We start from the raw sequence: 22,646 nt of genomic DNA, 5'->3' as shown, positions 1-22,646 counted from the left end.
ATGATATAACCGCAAGGTTGACGTGGGACACCATTGGCTTAGTAATCATATTTTATTAACTGTGATAGATGCGTGAAAAATTTTTGTATCAATTGATGCAAACAACTTTCCGATCTATTAAGAAATTCTCAAGTTTTAAGCATTCGAAATCTTTCATTTTTCCTCCATGTTCTGTGTATTTAAGTTTTCATTTTACCTCTCATGTATTCCGGCTAGACGTAGTCCCACGTCACAAAACAACTACTAGATATTCTCTGGTTTTTTGTATCGATTTTCAGAAATGTACATGAAACACAAATGATAAAACTGGCTCTGTAGAAATGCTAAATAATGCTCGGCTTTTTTCATTAACTTAATTAATTTGACTGAATAGGATAAGAAACCATCATCATTCTTTGCCTTTTTGGACTTAAGTTTGAATAAGTTAGACGTACATAAATATAAACTTAAGTCTAATAAGCCTATACAATCTACACTACAGACTACTACAGAATATATTATGAATAAAACAGAATTTTCTCCTTCGTTGTCCAGAACTCTGGTGAGTATATAATTAATTCGCTAGGTGATTTAGATCAAGTGTCTTATGACCTAAGTGCTCTCTTGTGAAGTTTATGTGGCTCCTGTTCCCAATTGGTGCTGCTTATGTAAAAGGAAGGATAGTGGAATGGACAAACATATTTAAGCAAATGCCACTGGCTGAATAAGAACATAAGTACTTCTTAGGAAGACATAGGATATGGAACAAAATCTTAGATTCGCATCTAGATAAAATATCGTGAATTGGTATACGTGAGCATGGTAAACCGGCAGTCAGTTTATTTCTTTCATTATGAAATTTTACCAACCAACGTACTCGATATCGTGATATTCTTGACCACAATTACATAAATAGTTAGTTGCAAGACCTATACAATAAAGACGTGTATTGAGCATGGATCGATTGAACGACAACTTGAACATCAGTCTAATAAAATCTCTATCAACGTTTAACTCTCTCGTCGAAACTTTGAAGATTTTTGGGTAAAACCATCTTCCAAGATCATCTACTCTCTATGATTCTGCCTATTGATAAGCTAAGTTGTCCAGAGCCTGATTCTGCCTACTGATAAGTGCTTGCAGTCGGGAAATGGTCGCCATGAAACAAACGTGTAAGAACGAAGAAAGAAATCATAGCTAACGCCCAAATTGTATGCAAAAATATTGCTCGCATTCCCCTATCAACACAACGGCTTCTATGATCGGGCGGCGAGTAAAATAAAAAAAAAACATCTATTTATCTTGTTCAATTGTTTACTTGTTTTATTTTCTGCACTATTTGTGTTTGAGCTTGAGCTTAAGCTTGGATAGACTGTACTCTTCATGGTAGCTCTCCGTGATTGGCCTGAACCAGCAAAATTGCATCACGAGAACACACCGAGTAGAGCTTGTGAGTAGCAAATCATTCTCATTGTGCAAGTTTCGATGAATCGAGCTTTGAATAGTTAATAACGACGCCGGCCACGTCCTTACAGTCACCAGGGGAAAGGAAGGCATGTTAGTATGATTATCGCCGACAGGTGAACACAACAGAACGTTGCATCTTTAGTCTCTCGCGGCTCTATAATGCTTTTGTCATGTGGAGTCTTTCCGGTGATATTCTTACTACAGCCAAGGCAAGAAACCTCAACTTTCCTCGAACACCGCTTCAGTTTACACTTTCTACCAACACAACAAAACTAAACAAAGAGTAAGAGAAAACGTTTCCTCTCGCTTGTCTCCTTTGCACAATTGCCGGCTTCTTGCTGCGTGTTGCAAATCACGACACAAAAGAGAACGAGACAACTCTGCATCGGTCCAGCACAAATCAGTTCAGCTGCACTCGTCCGTTCGCAAACAGTTCGCCCGCAACAAACACTTCGTACTCAAACAGTTCGTTCCCAAACAGTTCACTCTTAATCAGTTCGCTCTCAAAAAGTTCGTTCCCAGACAGTTCACTCTTAATCAGTTCGTTCCCAAACAGTTCACTCTCAATCAGTTCGCTCTCAAACAGTTCACTCGCAAACAGTTCGTTCTTAACCAGTTCGTTCACAAACAGTTCACTCTCAATCAGTTCGCTCGCAAACCGTTCTTTCGGAATCAGTTCGTGGATAGAACTACCGTTCTTTGAAAAAGAACGACCGTTCGTTCACTCTTTTCGGTGAACTAGTTCTTTTGTACCGTTCGTGAACGGTTTGTCCATCTCTAAGCAGAACCATCGTATACGCTTTCGGTGCAGAAAGTTTATTTTCTTCTTTGCCTCTAACATATTCATATTCAGCTCATATAGCAGATCCTGATTTTTAAGTCTCAGAAGGTGCAAACTATATGATTATTTAGCTCGATAGAGACTAAGGGAAGGGTAGACAGATCATATTTTCCATTTTAACGCCGCTATCCCTTGAAATATGTATATTCATAAAGACCGCATAGACGGCGCCAGTGGTTGTATGGTTAGCGTAACAGCCTCACAATCCGATCGGCCTGGGTTCAATCCCAGCTGGCGTCGTTGGGATTTTCTGAGGCGAAAAATCTCTGGTTACGTCTTCCTTCGGAGCGGAAGTAAAAGAAGTTGGCCCGGCTCATGAGTTGTTGAGTCTGATAGGTAGGAACAGGTGGAGTCACCTCCCTGATGTCGGTGATTGGCACTAAAGTGGCGGAAATAGGCCGACGAAAAATAAGCGAAGATAAAAAAAAAAAAAAAATAAAGACCGCATAGTTTTACTAGCAACACCGTTTTTTTCCCATTCGTTGCTCTCCGCAAATGGTGACCGAATGATGACGTAATTTTTCTTGCATCATTTATTGCTTTGCACTTACCTGTGCAGTGGGTTTCGCCAAGGCGAGTAGAAGTATATCCTAAGGTGGGCCAACTTGCTAAAACCATTCTTCAGCCATCTTGGAAGTCTACTGTGTTTTGTTTGTAAACAAAACACAATACGCTTGTGCCCAAGCTCGCTCGTGATCAGCCTGTCTCTTTCACACTTCAAGGAAAAAATTCCCCTTCTGCTTTCTTCCGTACTGTTTTCATATACCGCTCCCCTAACCAACTTAGTGACGAAACGGCCTCACCTAGTACCATAGACCGGTCTTAGATTTCGCTATAGTAGAGCGGGACGATATATGCGGTTCAAACTTGTATGCAGGCTTTGAAAATGGTTTGCGATTTTGATACAGCTCGAATATGCAAACAGTATTCGTTCCTCTCTTGGTTTAATCATGTAATGTTATACAAGTGATTACTGTCATTCATACAAGTATCTGAATGATCCTCTCATATTTGGTAATATGTTCGTGAGAGGTTACTTGCATGACACATTGTGTATCATTCGATTTTGATCGAAATCCAAGCATTGCTGCAGAGGGTTTTGATATATTAGCCCAAATTGTAATATATTTTTAAGAGTCTTGATTCACACAGTTTGAGATTTTGGCAGTTCTCGCAAGTGACACCGAAGTAAACAACCACATTGAGTTGTATTGATGTGGTTACATTGCTTCCCCCTTGTTTCGTTCGAATTCGTCAGCATCTATCGAACAAAATTGTTTGTTTCTATTCGTACAATCAAATTTTCGTGCGTACCCCGAGCCAATGTAACCTTACCCTTAGGGCATCCATATACTAATACACAGCATGTGACAGCGTCAAACACTGTCACTTGCGAGAACTGCCAAAATCTCAAATTGTGTGAATCAAGACTCTTAAAAATATATTACAATTTGGGCTAATATATCAAAACCCTCTGCAGCAATGCTAAAAATATAGTATTTTTGTACACAAAATAATATATTGTTTTGTAAACTCTATTCAATACTACATTTTACGTTGCAAAATTTCGTCTTTTTCATACGCAAAACGTCTATCTCCAAATACAGCTCGCTTCTATTCTGCTTTCATACACCGCTTCCCTAACCCACTTATCAACCAAACTGTCGCACTATACACCATTGAATCGTCTTGACTTCACCGATTAGTTTGGCGATGACAGCTAAATTGACGGCACAATCTTGACTCGCGGATCATATTTTCTTAGCCGGGGCCTGCCTAAACGTTAAATGTAAAGTGAAAAAAGGAATATATTTTTGTCGTCAAGTAGACAAATTAAAGTATTTCATCGAACCACAGAACTCAACATTAATATAAGCATTGAATGTTTTGCATAGGCTGAGGTGAATATGACACTGTCGAACGATTTTCCATGTCAATGTCCTCGTTGTTAATTTTTACGAATGATTGTCCGTCATTACCAGTATTTCTTCGTTGACATATTGGACATCCACCAAGGCTTGCGGTCGTGTAGTTGGTGAAATTTATAAGAAAATGAAGTGTACATTTTCCATCCGCTATGCGAGTTTTATATCACCGCACGGTCATGAACCATGCTTGTGGTAACAATATCGAACAGTAACTTATATTTTGTAATACGCAGACCCGAAAGCAAATTTAAGTTGTTGAAAAAAATTTTATTCGATGTTGTTTAAATACTTAGAAGACATAGTCCTGCTCCTAACTCAACTTTTTTTTATAAATCTCCTAGCATTTCAGCAAAAAAAAAATCCTATCCAGAATATAAAATAATTATCAGAGACAATTTTCGTTCAAGGTTTCTCCCTACCTGCAGAGAATGCAATTTTTGATTCATTGTGAATAATCGTACCGTCTCTTTCGTCTGCAATGATGTCAGGGCAAAAGTACTTATGGAATCATAAAAATGGGTGACTTGTACAAGTTATTGTTACCAACAAATCACCAACAGAATCCAGAAGATACTAAAGTACTATCGTCGGCAACTGAGCGTTACTATACTCATGATATCACTGCGTTGTGACCAATTTTGCGCACGTAACCACTATGGTTACGCCGGACGGCAAAGTATCGCTGGTCTAACGTCATGTGTATTAATATAAACTAAATATAAAAACTTTTTATGTATTAAAACTATGAAAAAATGTCATCCGGTGAGTCAAATATCCTTGATGTGATGAATAGAGCCTCTAATTTTTCAGAAATCTGGGAAATATTGTTATACACAATATTTCTGCAACAAAAATAATGAAGTGGGTTGAGTTCGCACCACTGAGTTTGCAATAAGTGTGCAAATTCGCATTCGTTTCAGCCAAGGCGTCTCTATATGTACCAGGTGAAACAATTATATGAAATGCACTTTCAGCCATATTGGAATTGCTGTCGGTTTTGTTTACAAACAGCTTCAGAACGCTACCGGCAGTTCTCTACAAACTGCTACGACGCTTATTCGAACGATGGCTACTATGTTCGGCTTTCGCGAATTTATGTGAAAAAGAAGAAATGATTTTGTAGAATTTCATTCTCATTTCCACTACTCTCGCATGTAAAAATGCAAAAATGACGTATCCTAGCAATAACAAAACGAACAACCCCCGCTCCACAAACCGTAATACCCTTCTTTTTAAAGTGATGATGTTGCTTCACGTTTCACGTTTCTTTGTTTTTAAGAGGCTTTAAACTTTGCAGTTCATTCGCCTCCAAGTTGCTTCACCTGTTATACATTGATATAAGCGCCTTGGTTTCAGCGAGAGATGTGAGCAGCAACGCTTCGAGCGGGTCGATTTCCTCTTGTTTGAATCCGCTTTCTACCTGCTTACCAGCCATTTCACATGCCGTGCCGGTATCGCACCGAGAGTGGGTGCGCTCCGTTCCCCACTCGACAGCATGGCTTTTGTTTGTAAATAATGTTCTATTTGCATAACTTTTATCGATTCGATTGACGAGTTTTATTCGCATGTGTGTGCGGTGGTCCCAAAGTGAGCGACTATTTGCGTTGGTCGGCGCTGGGTGGTGAACACTTTCAGGGTGATATTTTTAATCTAGTCCCCCGAGCGAGAAACAGCGGTGGCAATATTGGAAGCGTGCAATAGGCAATACATTTCCTAGTTCCCCATGGAGAGGCAATACATCGGGAGCACTACCGTGATCGTCGCTGAAAACGCAGCTTGAGGGAATTCGATCGTTCCGATGGAGGCAGGTTTACGAATTGATTTGCTAGGTGAACTAGTCGTGTCGCAAGTGTGAAGTGTCTCGAATTGATCCTGTCGTTTCGTTGGGGGGGAAATTGTATGTGAGGAACAGTATTTACAGGAAATAATCGCGCAAAGTGAGTGTTTTGATTTTCGTTTTTATGTTGTTTTCTCCGATGTCCTTGGACGATACGCAAATGCTTCCTGTCGGGAGCTTTTTCATGCTTCCTCTTGTGTAATACTCCGTTTAAATTTTTCAGCATGTTTCCAAATGAGTCCGACACCGGAGCCAGACACTGCACCTTTCAGCCGGTGGGAGTTGTTACGAATGGTGACGTATATCGAAGGCTGCAGGAACCGGAAGGGAACGAGCGGAGTGTTGTTAGTTTGACGAGCAACGATAACGAGGCCGACGAGTACCGTCTGCTAATCGATGAATCTGTCAAGAAGAGCCCAAAGACGATGGGAGCGCCAGTGGGACGGAAGGTGCCGCTTACGGGCGGGAATAGCTGCACGAGGAATAGGATTTTTGTGTGTGCCATTGGGTTATTCTCGTTTTTTACACTTCTGATGATGAATCTACCGCTGGGTAGCGAGAAGGGACGGTCCGGTGAGTGAGATATCCGTTATCTGTTTGTTCAACAAACACATTATACTATCGTTGAAGTTATTTATCGCCCCACTATTCGCCATCGTCAGGTGTACATATCGTTTATTTGCGATAATAATCGATCGTTCGTTCTCGTTGGTTCGTTGGAGAACGACAACGTACACAATTGCTTATCTTATCTTGGAATGCTTTGTACGCATTTTAATGAGAATTGTTACCATTTATGAGCGATATACCTTGATGGAATACTATCCCGAAGTCCATTCATATTTGTCTACCCATGGACACAGGATTGGACTGTGGAATGTAGCGCCGTTATCAATGTGGAACACACACACTTGCAGGAGGGAAGGCAATTAGGCTAGATGGCTCCAAAGCGAAATGCGAGGGGATTGAAAACTCATCATAAGCTCCCATCATTTTCCCACAAATCGTTTTCGTCGTTATTGGTTGGAATGGATGGAAAGGCACACGCGCGCGCTTGGAACTGGATCCGTCCGTACGTCGAGCAGTCCCGTCGTTCAATTAGATCAATTGACGATGATTGAATCTCGCAAGCTCGCCTGGACGCCACATCGCCGGTTCTCAGCGCGATGGCGCCGGGGGGCGATGGCGGCGCGGATGGTCGAAAGTTTTTGTTCTTCCCCTCAATCATCATCGATGTGCGGTACCGATCGCGGAATTGGAATAAATTTGGAATACCGAATCGTCTAGACGAGACACTAGCACTGCTGCTGGTCGGCCGCCGGCTAGTCTTGGTTTGGCACTGTGCAAGGTCAATGCTCCCTCCTGCTGCATTATCGGAGAAGCAATCTGCTCTGGGAAGAGGAAACTGGAATATCGTTTTGCTGCAGTGAGTTGCCACTTTTTTTCACCATGCATATGCATCTTCGCTATTGGCATTGAACTATGTCACGTTTTATTGACTAGAAAAAACTAAAATTGTATCACCGAGGAGAAGAAAAAAATCTCGAAATGGAATAGTGGTCATCGAATGTCGTGTGAGTGATGGCGCGGGTTGGTTGTCCAGTTGTTTATTTGTTTTTCGCTAGGTTGCATCTCAAAGTCGCACTGTTGTTGCTCACGATTGTTAGGGCTGAGCGAAACTAAATGTACCTCAAGGATACAAGTGGAACGTGGCTTTTATTATCGAAATATAAACATGATCTCATTTCTCTTTCATTGTTTTTCTAAATTATCTTGTCGGCTGAGTGATGCAAACATTGTTGTTATATGAATGTCTTCTGAATTCTTCTGAATCTGAATCTATATATATATATTCAAATATGCGCCGTTTTGTTCGATGACTTGTTCCCAACGAGATGCCAACTTCATAATACCCCTGTTATAGAAGCTCGCTTCCTTATTGGCAAAAAACTCGGATAGCCAATTTTCACAAGCCTCTTTTGTGGCTAACTTGTGACTACCTAGCTCGTTCGCCATGGACAAAAACAGGTGGTAGTCACTTAGTGCAAGGTCCGGACTATACGGCGGATGCAAAAGAACCTCCCATCCGAGCTCCCGGAGCTTCTGGCGCGTCACCAAAGAAGTGTGTGGCCTGGCGTTGTCCTGATGGAAGACAATGCGGCCTCTGTTTATCAAATATGGCCTCTTCTTCATGAGTGCTACCTTCAAGCGATCCAGTTGTTGGCAGTACAGGTTCGAATTGCGCGTTTGGCCATAGGGAAGCAGCTCATAATAGATTATTCCTTGACAATCCCACCAAACACACAGCAGAACCTTCCTGGCCGTTAATGAGGGCTTGGCCACCGTCAGAGCCGCTTCAGCGGACTTCGACCACGACCGTTTGCGCTTCACGTTGTCGTAAGTGACCCACTTTTCATCGCCAGTCACCATCCGCTTCAGAAACGGGTCGATTTTGTTGCGATTCAGCAGCGATTCACATGCGTCGATACGGTCAAAGATGTTTTTTTGCGTCAACGTGTGTGGCACCCATACATCGAGCTTCTTTGTGAATCCAAGCTTCTTCAAATGGTTAATAACGGTTTGATGACTTATCCCCAGCTCTTGGCCGATGCTACGGCTGCTACTATGCCGGTCTTTCTCGGCTAATTCGACTCGACTAATGTCGCAATTTTCGACGACAGGCCTTCCGGAGCGTGGCGCATCTTCGACGACCTCTACACCAGAATGAAAACGTTGAAACCATCGTTGTGCGGTGGAAATGTAAACTGTATCGGGTCCATAAACTGCACAAATTTTATTGGTAGCTTGAGATGCATTTTTGCCTTTGTCATAGTCATATTTGCGACACTATTACTCACGAACGACTTAACCAAACAAAACACTGTCAAGGACTATATTATAGCGCGCAAAAATACCTTTCCAACAAGCTATAGTATGACTCGATACAATGAATACAACTAGAACTACGCCATACAAATGAAACACAAATTTCTGCATTACTCGAGAATTAATTAAGCAAATGAAACCGAATTAGGCATGCGAAGATTTCAGAGTGCAATAAATATTTCTATGATGGTTAAACTCTCCACCCCCCTCTCTAAGGGGGGGCTGCCATACAAATGAAACTCAAATTTCTGCATTACTCGAGAATTAACAGCTATCCATTAACGTAACCAAATTTGGCATGTGGAGGTTTTAGGGTGCAATAAATGTTTCACGGTGGTGAGACACTCCACCCGCTCTCTAAGGGTGGGCTTTCATACAAATGAAATACAAATTTCTGCATTACTGGAGAATTAATCAAGCAAATGAAACGAAATTTGGCATGTGAAGGTTTTACGGGGCACGAAACGTTTCCATGGTGTATACACTCATCCCCCCTCTCTAAGGGGGACTGCCATACAAAAGAAACACAAACTTCTGCATAACTCGATAACTAATCAAGCACAATTTGGGATGTGAGGGTTTTTGGGTATGAGAAATGTTTCTATGATGGTATGACACCCCTCCAAACATGACAATTGAAAATTTTCGGAAAACTCTGAAGGAAAAAGGGAAAATTCGGAAAATTAAATTCCCATATGTTCTACAATTACATTGTGACAAGTGCTGTTAGTCCATTTGACGTTTGCGCTAGCGAAATTGATCTTTGTTCGAAACTGGAAATGGATTTTAATGTGATGAAACGCACTTCTATATCTTCTTCTATCTATACCAAAAAAGGATCGCCGGATGTCAAAAAACTAATTTTGGGCGGAACGAAGTTTGCCGGGTCAGCTAGTAGCCCCTAAAGCAGCGGTACTCAACCTTTTGACGTAGGACTACGTCTTTGATTTCTAGATAGGGGGTCACTCTACGAAAAATGTAATGGCGGGTTTACATTAGGGTGTACATAACTTGAATAAATTCAGCATATGTAAACCAGTGAGAACACTGGTGAGAAATCACTAAAGTTGGATGCAGTTCTACTTCAGGTGAATAAATTTACCGAAAATATGAATATATTCATTATAGAAGTTCACGCTAGTGTAAACGGTTGATGCGATTTCTATAGATCTCATCATATTTCTTCACATGAGTATATCACTAGTCTAAACCCACCCTAACGTTTATTAAGAGTTTTCCGATGCATATTTCGCAGAATCGTTCTTACGATATATGTTATAATGTACACCATTAGACGGAAAATTTATCCAGTTTTTTTTTCGCCTGAGACATCAACAGTTGAAATAATAAAACAAGTTAGAAATTTAACAAATAAAAGATATTTTTGCGAGCGGATGCGAAGGTAAATCATGTATTATGCATTCTTTCTTTAAATTTCGTTCCCATAAATGTTGTATGCAACACAAAATTGTGTACAATAATTCGTTCTATCAAACAAATTAGCAAGACCTTTTTGGGGCTGTCCACATACAACGTGGACAACTTTAGTCCACCCTAGTCCACGATGAGGGGGTAGGGGGTTTATAGAATGTCCACGTGGACATGCCAAGTATTTTTTGAAGTAAAACATCAATGTCAAAATTCAATAAGATTTGCTTTGTATTTAAAAGACTTTTTAAACTGTACTCTGAGTACTCTGTATTCATCAGCTGCCAGAGAATACTGCCCGGTCAAACATCCATATTTATGACGTAGGATTACGTCTTTCATTTCTGTACCGGGGTGTAATTTCAAAGTTTCGAAAACGGAAACGTGACGCTTGGAGTGCAAGGTTTTGAACGTTAATACTTCTTTGCCGGCTGAACGGAGTATTATGATAATCATTCCATTCGAAAGATAAAATTTCCAAGAGTTATATGATTGTTAATTAATGACCCGAAAACTTGTTTCAATTGTTTGAAAATTACTTTGAAAACAGACTAATCAAATCACACAAATCTGTATGTATAAACGATGCCCGCTCGGAAATCCACTTAGTTATGATTGCGCAGCGGTTGATGTACAATCGCTGAAATATGTGTGTTTCCTTAACACAGATTGAAAAACTAATGAGCCTGGGGTAATCGGCATTGCAAAGTAAATGCAAGGTGTGGGTACTTTTGTACTCACATGCATTTCTGCAGACCGGAATGATTTTTCCCAACACAGACTTATAAAGCAAGGCGTCTGGTGAAATCGGCATTGCAAATATATGCTTTTGTACCCTCATGCATTTTTACACTTCGGAATGTGTGCGAACTTCAAAAGTGGTATGAACACAACGCTTTGGCTCGGTTATTCAAGACTGCATTGGAAGATATTCCTTCATGTCTTCAACTCACTGAACTTCTATGTATACCGTTTGGCAAAATGTTGATAACAATTTGCTGCGATAACGTCGATATGGTTAATCGGCAATATGTGTTCAACTTACATGTCAAAATCAAAACTGAAGTTCATCAAATCAAACAAATTGGCGATTCGAGAAGTACGTACACTTGGGAGATACAGGAAATGTAAAATACATTGAAAGCTTAGCCATTCCTTTCACACATTTTGGAAGTCCACGATAAATGAATGAAATGAACAAGGCATCATGCCATACGTTAAACTTGCAACGAAGAACGTAATATATCACAATGCATGAATTGGTCGGGGTTCTGCCAAAACGAACCAAGCGCAATTTTGTTCAAAATTGAGTTACTTACACCATTGGATGCAGAAAATAATAATCTATCGAATGTAAAATGACCATGTCATTCGGATAATTGACAACAGCTTCAAAACAAATATTCTGTGTAGCAGACTGTAAAAAAACGAAATTACATTCAACCAAAGCGAACCATGAACCCACAATATGGCATCGGACGATAGTGATCGTTTTCTCCAAGAAGGCAGATCCGAATGTTCAACAGATTTTTCTGTTTCGGACAGCTCCTGGAATCAAATGTTGTCGGGATCTGGTGAGTAGGACAGCCTACGGGTTGCAATGAAGTGTAGAAGCGCTAATCTGCATTTATCAAAATTCCGTTCAACCACAGCGAACCAAGTGTAATGCATTCTTAAATCAATTGTTACGAAATCTCCTCTACACATGTGCTTGTTGCCATCATGTGAGATGTTTCGTTTCTCACTTCTCACTCACATCATTCTGCCAGCTCGCAAGCCGCCATCATGCCGTAAATCATTCCGACGTATGTATTAAAATTACAAAAATCACACGCACACATGCACACTCTCTCACGCTCGCACTCACCTTTGTTAATGGTTGCTTAGTGGCTCCTCTCCAGTGGCTGGTGTGCCATCGGTCCCGCCGATCTTCTCTTTCTCTCCTATTCCAACTCCTGCTGCTGTACTCCTTTTCCTTCTTCGTTCTCTCCACGACTCCTCGAGCTCTCCCACACAATTTCTCTTTTCGTTCACTTTCTCCTTTCCTTAACTTTCTCTTCTCACCGGAAATTGTCCGGCTCCGCACTACTTTTCTTCGCTCGCTCAGCGAGTGCCCACCATCTTGAATTCAATTAATTTTTCTTTTTCGCACTATTTCCTTTTTTTTCTTTTTACACTTCTCTCATTCTTTTCACACCGGAAATTGCCAGTCACACTCGGCTCGGCGAGCCTACGCAATTTCGATGTTTTTTTCCGCACCGCATGTGCAGAAAGAAAAAAAACTTCCGGCGAATCACACCGCCAGCGGCACCTCTGCACGAAATTTTTCCCACAGAGAAGCGCACTAAAGCCCGTGGCTAACTAACATGCCTGCAACGCAGGCAGGGCTCAATCACCGCAATTAACTGCACAATTCTGCTAATTCTTAGCGCAGAACACGCCCGCCATGAAAGCAGGGCCCATTCACCATACCGGATTCCGCACCAGAAACGTTCTCCCGACTCGGAGAAAAAAAACAGGAAGTGGGTTATATTTATGGTATAACCGCAATGGTGACGTAGGACTATCGTTGATTTAGTGATCATTTGTTTGAAGTTGAATCTGAATTCATTCTGAATGAATGAATAAATGAATATTTGAGGGACTTCGAAAACGAGAGCGTTACGTTGGAGGTACAAGGTTTTATGCATCCAATATTGGATACGAAAATGTCCTACTGATGGGGAAGAATAATCTTCAGAAGCTTTCCTGCTAACTGCACTTGATTGAAAAATCACAGAACTAAATGTATTTGGTCGCAGTATTATATGTATAGAAAACATTAAAATAAATTCGTTCGCTTGCATGTAATTTTCAATTCCAAGGGGAACTGGTTGATTATTTTGCAGCAACGACATCTTTCCGGATTCTCCTCGATTCTTCTCGAAATCCACCAGTGGTTAATGCTAACTCGATAACCACCTGTTGATTGTACTTGATTGAAAAATCACACAATTAATTGTATTTGGTCGCAGTATTAAAAGGATAGAAAACATTACAATAAACTCTTCCGCTTGAATGTAATTTTCAAGTCCAAGTGGGACTGGCAGATTATTTTACAGCAACGATCACTTCATTCCGGATTCTTCTCGATAACCAGCGATCGTAAAGAGTTGCACGCGTGTATGCGTGTGGCAGTTGCTTCGATACCTCAAGCGGAACCAATTTTCGATGCTGGTACTCTCGGTCGTCTTCTCTTCTCCTTCTGATGGATCGGCATTTCTGCCCTCACTCACAGTTCCAAACAAACTGCATGTCTTTCAGGTCAGGTCAGGCTAGGTAATGAATCCCTCGATCCCTCGCCGTCCAGCTCGTCCAGCACGTTCAGCTCGTTCAATTACGATGTTGTCTTGTCGATGTCCTCACGAAAAATGAATACGTTTCACCACCATTCTGGCCACCATCGCTTAAGTATGCTTTTTGTGCGTGATTGAATCGAGAGAAGGTGTGGTTTACGATGGCAATTTCCGTTGCGCGCGCATGCAATATTGGATACGAAAATTTTCTACTTATGGGGGAGAATAATTTTCAGAAGCTCTCCTGCTAATTACACTTGATTGAAAAATTACAAAATCAAATGTATTTGGTCGCTGTGTTATATGGTTAGAAAACATTAAAATAAACTCATTCGCATGAATGTATTTTTCAATTCCCAGGGAATGGCAGATTAATGTTCAGCAACGATTAGATTTTTCCAGATTTTCCTCGATACTCGAAGCCCACCAGTGGTTAATCCTAACTCGATAACCACCTGTTAATAGCACTTGATTGAAAAATATTATGGTATTTGGTTATGCGGTTGAAAAACATTAAAATAAACTCTTTCGCATGAATGTATTTTCAATTCCCAGGGGAACTGGCAGATTATTTTTCAGCAACGATTGGATCTTTCCGGAATTTTCTCGATGCTGAATGGCATCCAAACGAAAATAATTTCGCGCGTGTATGTGTGTGTGTGTGGCGGCTGCTTCGATGTCTTCCCGGGGAACAGTTTCTCGACGCTGATACTCTCTTGGTCACCTTTTCTTCTCCTTCTGATCGATCGGTTTTTCTGCCCTCCCTCACAGTTTCAAACAAACTACATGTCTTTCAGGTCAGGTCAGGCCAGGTAATGAATCCCTCGATCCCTCGCCGTCCAGCTCATCCAGCACGTTCAGCTCGTTCAATTACGATGTTGTTTTATCGATGTCCTCACGAAAAATAAATGCGTTTCACCACCAGAATATCGCTTAAGTATGCTTTTTGTGCGTGATTGAATGGAGAGAAGGTGTGGTTTACGATGACTCTCTGAGTTTGAAACTTTCGGCAACTGAGTATTAATCGATTGAAAATTATATAATTTTCACGATGCGAAACATTTTCCGTTGCGTGCGCATACAATATTGGATACGAAAATTTTCTACTTATGGGGAAGAATAATTTTCAGGAGCTTTCCTGTTAATTGCGATTGATTGAAAACCACAAAACCAAATGTATTTGGTTGCAGTATTATATGGATAGAAAACATTAGAATAAACTCTTCCGCATCAATGTATTTTTCAATTCCCAGGGGAACTGGTAGAGTATTTTTCAGCAACGATTAGTTCTTTCCTGATTTTCCTCGATACTCGAAGCCCACCAGTGGTTAATTCTAACTCGATAACCACCTGTTAATAGCACTTGATTGAAAAATATTTAGTCGCAGTGTTACATGGATAGAAAACATTAAAATGAACTCTTGTGCATGAATGTATTTTACAGTAACGATTGGATCTTTCCGGAATTTTCTCGATGCTGAATGGCATCCAAACGAAGAGTTCCGCACATGTATGTGTGTGTGTGTGGCGGCTGCTCCGATCTCTTCCCGGGGAACTGTTTGTGGCATCACTCTCCTCCTGATGAATTCTCTTCTGGCCTAAGGTGCACAAACAGGCTCTTGGTGACACCGTTCATCCGCGCTTTCATGATAAACGAAGAGCTTCACCACAATAGCGACAACATGCTCCAATCGCTGTTCAATTATAACTGAGTGGACTTCCAAGCGGCGCTAGCTTATATACCGATTGATGATTTCAATAGCCTGTTTTGAAAGCAATTTTAAGACTATTGAAACAAGTTTTTGGATCAAAAAGTAACAAGTATAGAACGCGTAGACATTTTATCTTTCGAATGAAGTGTTTATCATACCATTTCGTTCAGTTGTTTAGGAGCTATTAACGCTCAAAATCTCGGTCTCCGGCGTAACGCTTTCGTTTTCGAAACTTTGATTTTACACCCCGGTATAGAAATGAAAGACGTAGTCCTACGTCAAAAAACTAACTGCCAACAAAAAAGCCCGTCCTTACGCGTCGATGGTAACTGTGCGAATATCCCGTTCTCGTCGAGTACGGCGCCGTGCCGTAGCAGCGGCACTTACGTTTTCGTTGTGTTGGTGCGAACGATGAATTCCTTTCTCGCTTATTTCGTCGTGTTCCTAAGCTTGTCTCGCCAGCGTGGTGTGGTTGGCGTATGAGAGAGTTATCGAAAATGTTGCGTGCTTTTGCGTGTGACATTATGTATTGCAACAAAATTGGCTAATAATGCTACACAATTTATTATTATTTATTAAGATATTATCTTGTCATAAACAGCAAAAGTGAATCAATACATATACTATTCAAGAAATTAGTCAAGAGCCGTTACAAAATACTAATGTGTTATGTAATGATATTATGTTAATAGCAAGCTTGGATTTGGTTCGCTCTGGCTGCAAGGAAAACGAAGTTTTGCGTACTTAGCAGAAACATAATTTTGTTATGATGGACGTTACGTCTTTCGGGAACATATTGGGGTACAAATTGAAAATTAAAAATCGAGCACATCGTGAAAATTGTCCAATTTGAAACGCTTATTGCTCAGTCATTTCATGATGGATTGATGAAATTTTTACGTCAATCGATTCCGGCACTCCATAACAATTTTTCATATTGAAGAAAATAATATATATCATGAAACTAACTATCGAACAATTGAAAAATCTCAACCCCGTTAGGATAGAGGTTGAGATTTACCCACTTCTGATTGGTCGAAATTGACGACCCATGCAGCGGGTCCCTAACAGAGACAACAAAACCAAGCTGCCTGGGGGAAATTGGCATAGCAAATACATGTAGGTAGGGAGAACTTTTGTTCTTACCGAAATGTATTCCCTAACAGTGACATCTAAACCAAGCTGCCTGGGGGAATTAAGCTTTGCAAATACATAAAAGTAGGTGGAGTTTTTGCTCCCACCGAAATATGTTCCCGAACAGAGACATCAAAATCAAGCTACCTGGGGGAAATCAGCATTGCAAATACATGAAAGTAGGGGGAACTTTTGTTCTTACCGAAATGTATTTCCTAACAGAGACATCAAAACCAAGCTGCCCGGGGGAAATCGGCATTGAAATATATGAAAGTCGGGGGCATTTTTATATTGCAAGTAAGGTGAGTGATACGATGATTTATAGCAAATAAAATGTAAATTAGGAACTTTAATGCTGGTTACTTCGTGAAATTTCATTTCAATCACCGTTCGTGTATTGTGAAACATTTAGCAAAAGTGTAAGTGTAAACTTGTATATGGTAGCAGTTGTGTTAAAAATAACATGATATATAATATAATTAATTTCAATTTTTATAAACTAAAAACCAAGGTTGTAACAGTTGGCACAACTGTTATCGTCATGAGATGTTTCAGATTATTTATTTACCTATTTATCATTTGTTTGCTTATTTATTTAGTTGTGTTCATTTATTTTGGAATCTATTTATTTACAGTCTCATTGGATATATTTATTCATTTATTTATATTTTTATTTATTTATTTATTTATACATTTATTTAATTACTAACTGACCCTACGAACTTCGTCCCGCCCAAAATAGATTTTTTTTGATTTGAATACTATCAAACATCCACGTTTTTTTACTAAGTGAACGTTAGTGGGTCCAACCACTGAACTCTTCATTGATTGATTACCCTTTACAATTTCCTTTTACTATAAATTGTCTAGTACTTCTACAAAAATTCGTCCTTATAATATAACATTATTTTCAGACAGAATTCTCGTTCAAGATTCAAGCATTTGGAAATAACATGTTCACGGAATACATGTTTGATACAGAGAATATTACAAAATAAAGACAGCTCAAATCGGACCATTCCTTTCTCGGGTTTAGGGCACACCAACACATTTGGCCTTCCATTTTTGTTTATATAGATAGAAGATATAGGAATGCGTTATTCCGTCTGAAAATCCTTTTCACTTTCGAACAAAAATCAATTTCGTTAGCGCCAACATCAAATGAACTAACAACGCTTAGCTAATTGTAGAACGTATGGGAATTCAATTTTCCGATTTTTCTCTCCGCTATATTGATCTACGGGAAGAGACGAATACAACGAAATATAGATGACTCAAATTGAACCATTCCTTCCTCGGGTTTTGCGCTTACCAATACATTTGGCCTTCCATTTTTATTTATAGATATAAGAAATGGAAATGTGTTATTTCGCCTGAAAATTCATTTCCACTTACGAACAAAGATCAATTTCGATAGCGCAAATATCGAATGGACGCTTATTATGATGTAATTTTCGAATATGTGGGAATTCAATTTTCCCAATTTTCCGACCTTCCTCCAGGATTTTCCGAACATTTCCCGATTTTTCTCTCCACTATATTAATCTACGGGAAGAGACGAATACAACAAAATAAAGAAGGCTAAAATCGGACCATCCCTTCTTCGGGTTTTCCGCTTACTAACAGATTTGGCCTTACATTTTTATTTATATAGATGTATACATTCATTTATTTAGTAGTATAATTAGTAGTCATTCGTAAAGTCACATTTAAATATTCAAGCTCACACTGAAACATTAACAGTGTATCTTCACTAAGTCACAACTGAAAGTAATCTAAAAGATACTCCAGAAGTATACTTAAGAGCTTAGATTTCTCATCCCACCTCCCTGGAGCAGGGCGAAAGCTCAATCGCCAAAGTTGTTCGGCCAATTGAGTTTAAGGAGGTTTAAGGTTGAATTCAAAAACGGTTAATTGGAGCAAGATGCACACAAGGGGAAGCTTTGGGGAAATTGTCTTTGGCTGAGCTTGAGCTCTGAATCGCGAGATACCTTGCGGTTTATCTGAGGGCTACAATGTTCTTCGACCATTTTGCCAAGAACTGTCCGACATCGCGGAACCATTGTGTGTGTTGTTCGCAATCGTTAAATGTAAGTTCTTTGTTATATAACGTGGATTTTTTGTGATTATAATATGAATTGTTTCAGTGTGAACATTGTGCCTAACTATTAGAAATTGCTCAATAATTGTAAAGAGCAACGAAGCGACTACAGGTACATAGATTATATAATTCAGGAACAGTTTTATAAATGTTAAAAAATTGCTAAAATAGGGAAATAACTCTTGGTGAAACCCGGCAAACCAAAACCCGTCGGAGAAAAGGCTGCACCGTTACCCTCGCGCCTTTAACGGACCCGCTGGAAGCTACTTTGTGTCCTCACCGCACTCCTCATGTACCCTGTTTTGTCCATGAGCACATGTGATGTCCCTTAGATTTAAGTAAAATAATAAATAATTGAATAAACACTCAGAAAGTAAAAATTATAAAAGAAAACTACCCTTTCCATTTCAAATATGTTTTCTGTATGTTAAAGTAACATGTTTTTATTGGTAATTATCTTATATTACATTGGGCGGTTTTCATCACATCTCGTTCCACTTCGGTATCTTTTATCTGATACGCACCATCCAACGACTATTTACCATCCTTCTGTCATCATCACTCGGTGAACACTGGATGAGTGACCAAACAATACTCAACAACCAAACAAAACGGTCCTTTTCAGGAGGCCACCTAACCATTATCAAAGAGTTTAACGATGTAATTCTTCAAACATATCTAAAATCAACAGATAGCCTAACGGAATCCTACGTCACCTATGCGGTCGTGTCTCATACACAACCCTCCTGTGACTTTTTTCATATTTCTAAAGGTTCTGAATCAGAAATTGACGAAGATGTGTGCTTACAGCATGAAAGGGAGTATTATGTTTGACATCCTGTTTGTAACAGGTGAGCGATAAAATGATAGATTTGATCCGACACAGTCAATTAGTGGGAGCCCAAACTTCAAATTGAAATATCTCAAAATAATGTTTTTGGCGCTTGGTTCGTTTTGGCAGAACCACGACCAATTGACCTAAATTGGGATTTGTTCGCAACTAAATTCGGAGATTATTTCATTCAATTACTGGTTTAAACGATAATTTAATCAATACACTCAGATGATTACTAAGTCAATGATAGTCCTATGTCAACCTTGCGGTTATATCTTAGGTATACCCACCCATTCATATGGCTGAACTCCTTCCCTGAAATTTATATTCCGAAAGAAACGCACATGAACTGAGATCGGACATTTTATTCCAATCGGAAATAGAGGACCATGACGGGATTCATTCCGTCAGTAAAAAGGATCCCAAAGACAATAAGAATGTTGAAATTTTTATAGCATTGAAAATCACGACTTAAGTGCGGTTTTCGATTCAGCTTTTGCTCTTGATGCCAAAACTGCTTGGTTTTTTTTCGAGAATTTCCAAAGTTTTCCGAAAATCGAAAGAACAACAAATTCTTTTATGGGTGCACGGGTTGTATCTCTGGATATCTGTTTCTTGCAATGATTTTTTTACTTTATTGATGTCTGGTAATTTTTGTAATACGCTTCTATCGGGTTGTCTGAAAAGTCCATGCTGCTACTGCTGGCAATCAAATCGAGACACTTATCAAGACTAATTCTCGATACACGACGCATGGATTAGTAGATTCGCTACTGACGTCTAAAATCACCGTTTAGGCATGGGCACGCATGGGTACGAAAAACACTACATTATATGGACTACTTATTAACCCATATTCCGGCACCCGATCGGATTTAACATATCGCAATTCGAACGAGAAAAATTTTTGCATTCTGTAACATTTTAGCATTCTGTCTTCAGCGAGTGTTTTACGAGCTGCAGCAACATTGTACAGCGAAAAATGATATCAATACTAGGAGGATGGCAGCGATTATCATGCGAGGACTTATTGAGATCGGCATTACATCGCATCACAAAAATGAAACGAAATTAAATATCAATAATCTTCATGACTCATATTCATAATTCCCAAATGACTCAATTCCTTATGTGATAGATTGAGCAGTAAAACCAATACGAGAGAATTGTGATAGTCTGCATAGTGATGTCTAAATATTTCATTTATTCGATTATCGATTAATCATTGGGGCATTTTCCAATATTCGATTCATTCGAATAATTGTTCTTCAATATTCGATTAATCGAGCGAGTGTTTATTTCTTGTAATAATCACGTATCACGTTGTCTTTCTGGTCGCGTGGTCTATCGTGTTGTCGATGTTACATGGTCGGATAAAAAAATTTTGGATAATAAAAATTATACAGCCCTATTCTTAACCTAAAAATGCATTAACCTTGAGAAAGATTCCTTTTTTCATTAATCGCGATTACAGTGACAATTATTCGATGTATTCATATTTTGATTTTAAATTATTCGATACAAAATTACTCGATTATGATTTCAGATATTCGGTTATTTGAATTAATCGAACGATTAACCGACGTCTCTAAGTCTGCAATCGAATATTATTTCACCGAAAAAGCTACTGCTCCCGATGCCTTAGAATAAGACTAATAATAAGAATAAGACAATGGAAAGAAATCACAATACCATAGCTATCCATTAAAAATAAAGCGATTTCATGATTTCAATACATACACACAATATCCCGGAATCGTAAGTATTTTCAACTTTTTTTTAGTCCCTTCCCCATAAACTTCATATTCAATGTAATCAATGATGATATATTAGGTGTACCGGTGAGTTTTATTATTACTTTATTATTATCGCATTGAATAAAATTTCCAGACATTCGTTGGAAAGCTACTGCCATTGCGCGTCTTTTTCAGTATATGTCAAAAAGTTGAAGCGTAAACAACATAGTTTTTTGCCACTTCGAATATGTCGAATTTCGTACCAACGAGAGTGTTTTTGCGGGGAGGGTTATTCATTACTTCAATATTAAGAAGAAAGCTGCGGAAAGTCATCACATTTTGGTGGAAGTTTATGGTGACCATGCTCCAACTGAGCGAACGTGTCAGACGTGGTTTGCACGGTTTAAAAGTGGTAATTTTGACGTGAAAGACTAAGAACGTTCCGGACCGCCAAAAAAGTTTGAAGATGAAGAATTGGAGGCTTTACTCGATCGAGATCCGTCACAAACGCAACAAGAACTTGCAGATACACTTGAAGTAGTTCAGCAAACCGTATCCGATCGTTTGAAAGCAATGGGAATGATCCGAAAGATAGAACATTGGATGCCGTATGAATTGAAGCCACGAGACGTCAAACGCCGTTTTTTCACGTGTGAACAACTGCTCCAATGGCATAACAGAAAGGGTTTTTTGCCCTCGAATCCTTTTTTTTTTTTTTTTTTTATTAAATCGTTTATTTTTACAGGCTCAGTTACATAAGTTTAAAGGAGCCAAACTCCTATCTGTATTGTTACAAGTATATATAATCATTTTTCATTAATTCTAGTGTTAATGAAGTAGAGAACCGATTACTCGCGGTTTGCTCGAGTTTAGAAGGGTGACATTTTTTTCAGGAAAAGGAAGGGATATAAGGATATGTTGACAATGTTCACACTCACATTCGCACTCACATTCATCATACTCAATTCTTAAGCCTATCTTATATCTAACATGTATTTACATTTCACCTTATTCTATTGTTAGTAAGAAGGGATTTAATTTCTCGCGAAGGAAAAGGAAAAGGAAAATATAAGGATATAAGGACAATCACACACGAACTTTAGAGGCGAATGAACTGCAAAGTTTAAAGCCTCTTAAAAACAAAGAAACAAACAATCACACACGAAGATCGATAACTTTTAAGAAGACGTATATTTGGGACATGTAATCAAGGTCTAACCGAGCCAACACATCTCTCACCGGCACATTGGGCTGTCTTCCTCTGGCCCGAAGAGAGTTTTCTAAATTCGATCTGGCAACAAGATACACCTCGCACGACCAAACAACGTGTTCGATGTCGTGGTAACCTTGGCCACAAGCACAGATATTGCCATCGGCAAGATTAAAACGAAAGAGTAGCGCGTCTAACGAACAGTGATTGGACATGA

General features: G+C 39.4%; 1 protein-coding gene across 1 annotated transcript in view; it reads left to right on the top strand.

Annotated features, from left to right (window-relative positions):
* Positions 1 to 5,690: 5,690 nt before the first annotated feature.
* Positions 5,691 to 22,646, top strand: part of LOC129762027 (uncharacterized) — a 43,346-nt gene continuing 26,390 nt past the window's right edge. The window contains exons 1-2 of the mRNA XM_055759993.1: positions 5,691 to 6,152; positions 6,276 to 6,625. Of these exons, the coding sequence (XP_055615968.1) occupies positions 6,277 to 6,625 (349 nt within the window). The 5' untranslated portion in view covers positions 5,691 to 6,152; position 6,276. The remainder of the gene's footprint in view (positions 6,153 to 6,275; positions 6,626 to 22,646) is intronic.

This window comes from Toxorhynchites rutilus, chromosome 1, assembly GCF_029784135.1.
Source record: "Toxorhynchites rutilus septentrionalis strain SRP chromosome 1, ASM2978413v1, whole genome shotgun sequence".
Lineage (NCBI taxonomy): Eukaryota > Metazoa > Arthropoda > Insecta > Diptera > Culicidae > Toxorhynchites > Toxorhynchites rutilus.
The sequence above is the reverse complement of the archived record's forward strand: the minus strand, read 5'-3'. Positions and strand labels throughout refer to the sequence as shown.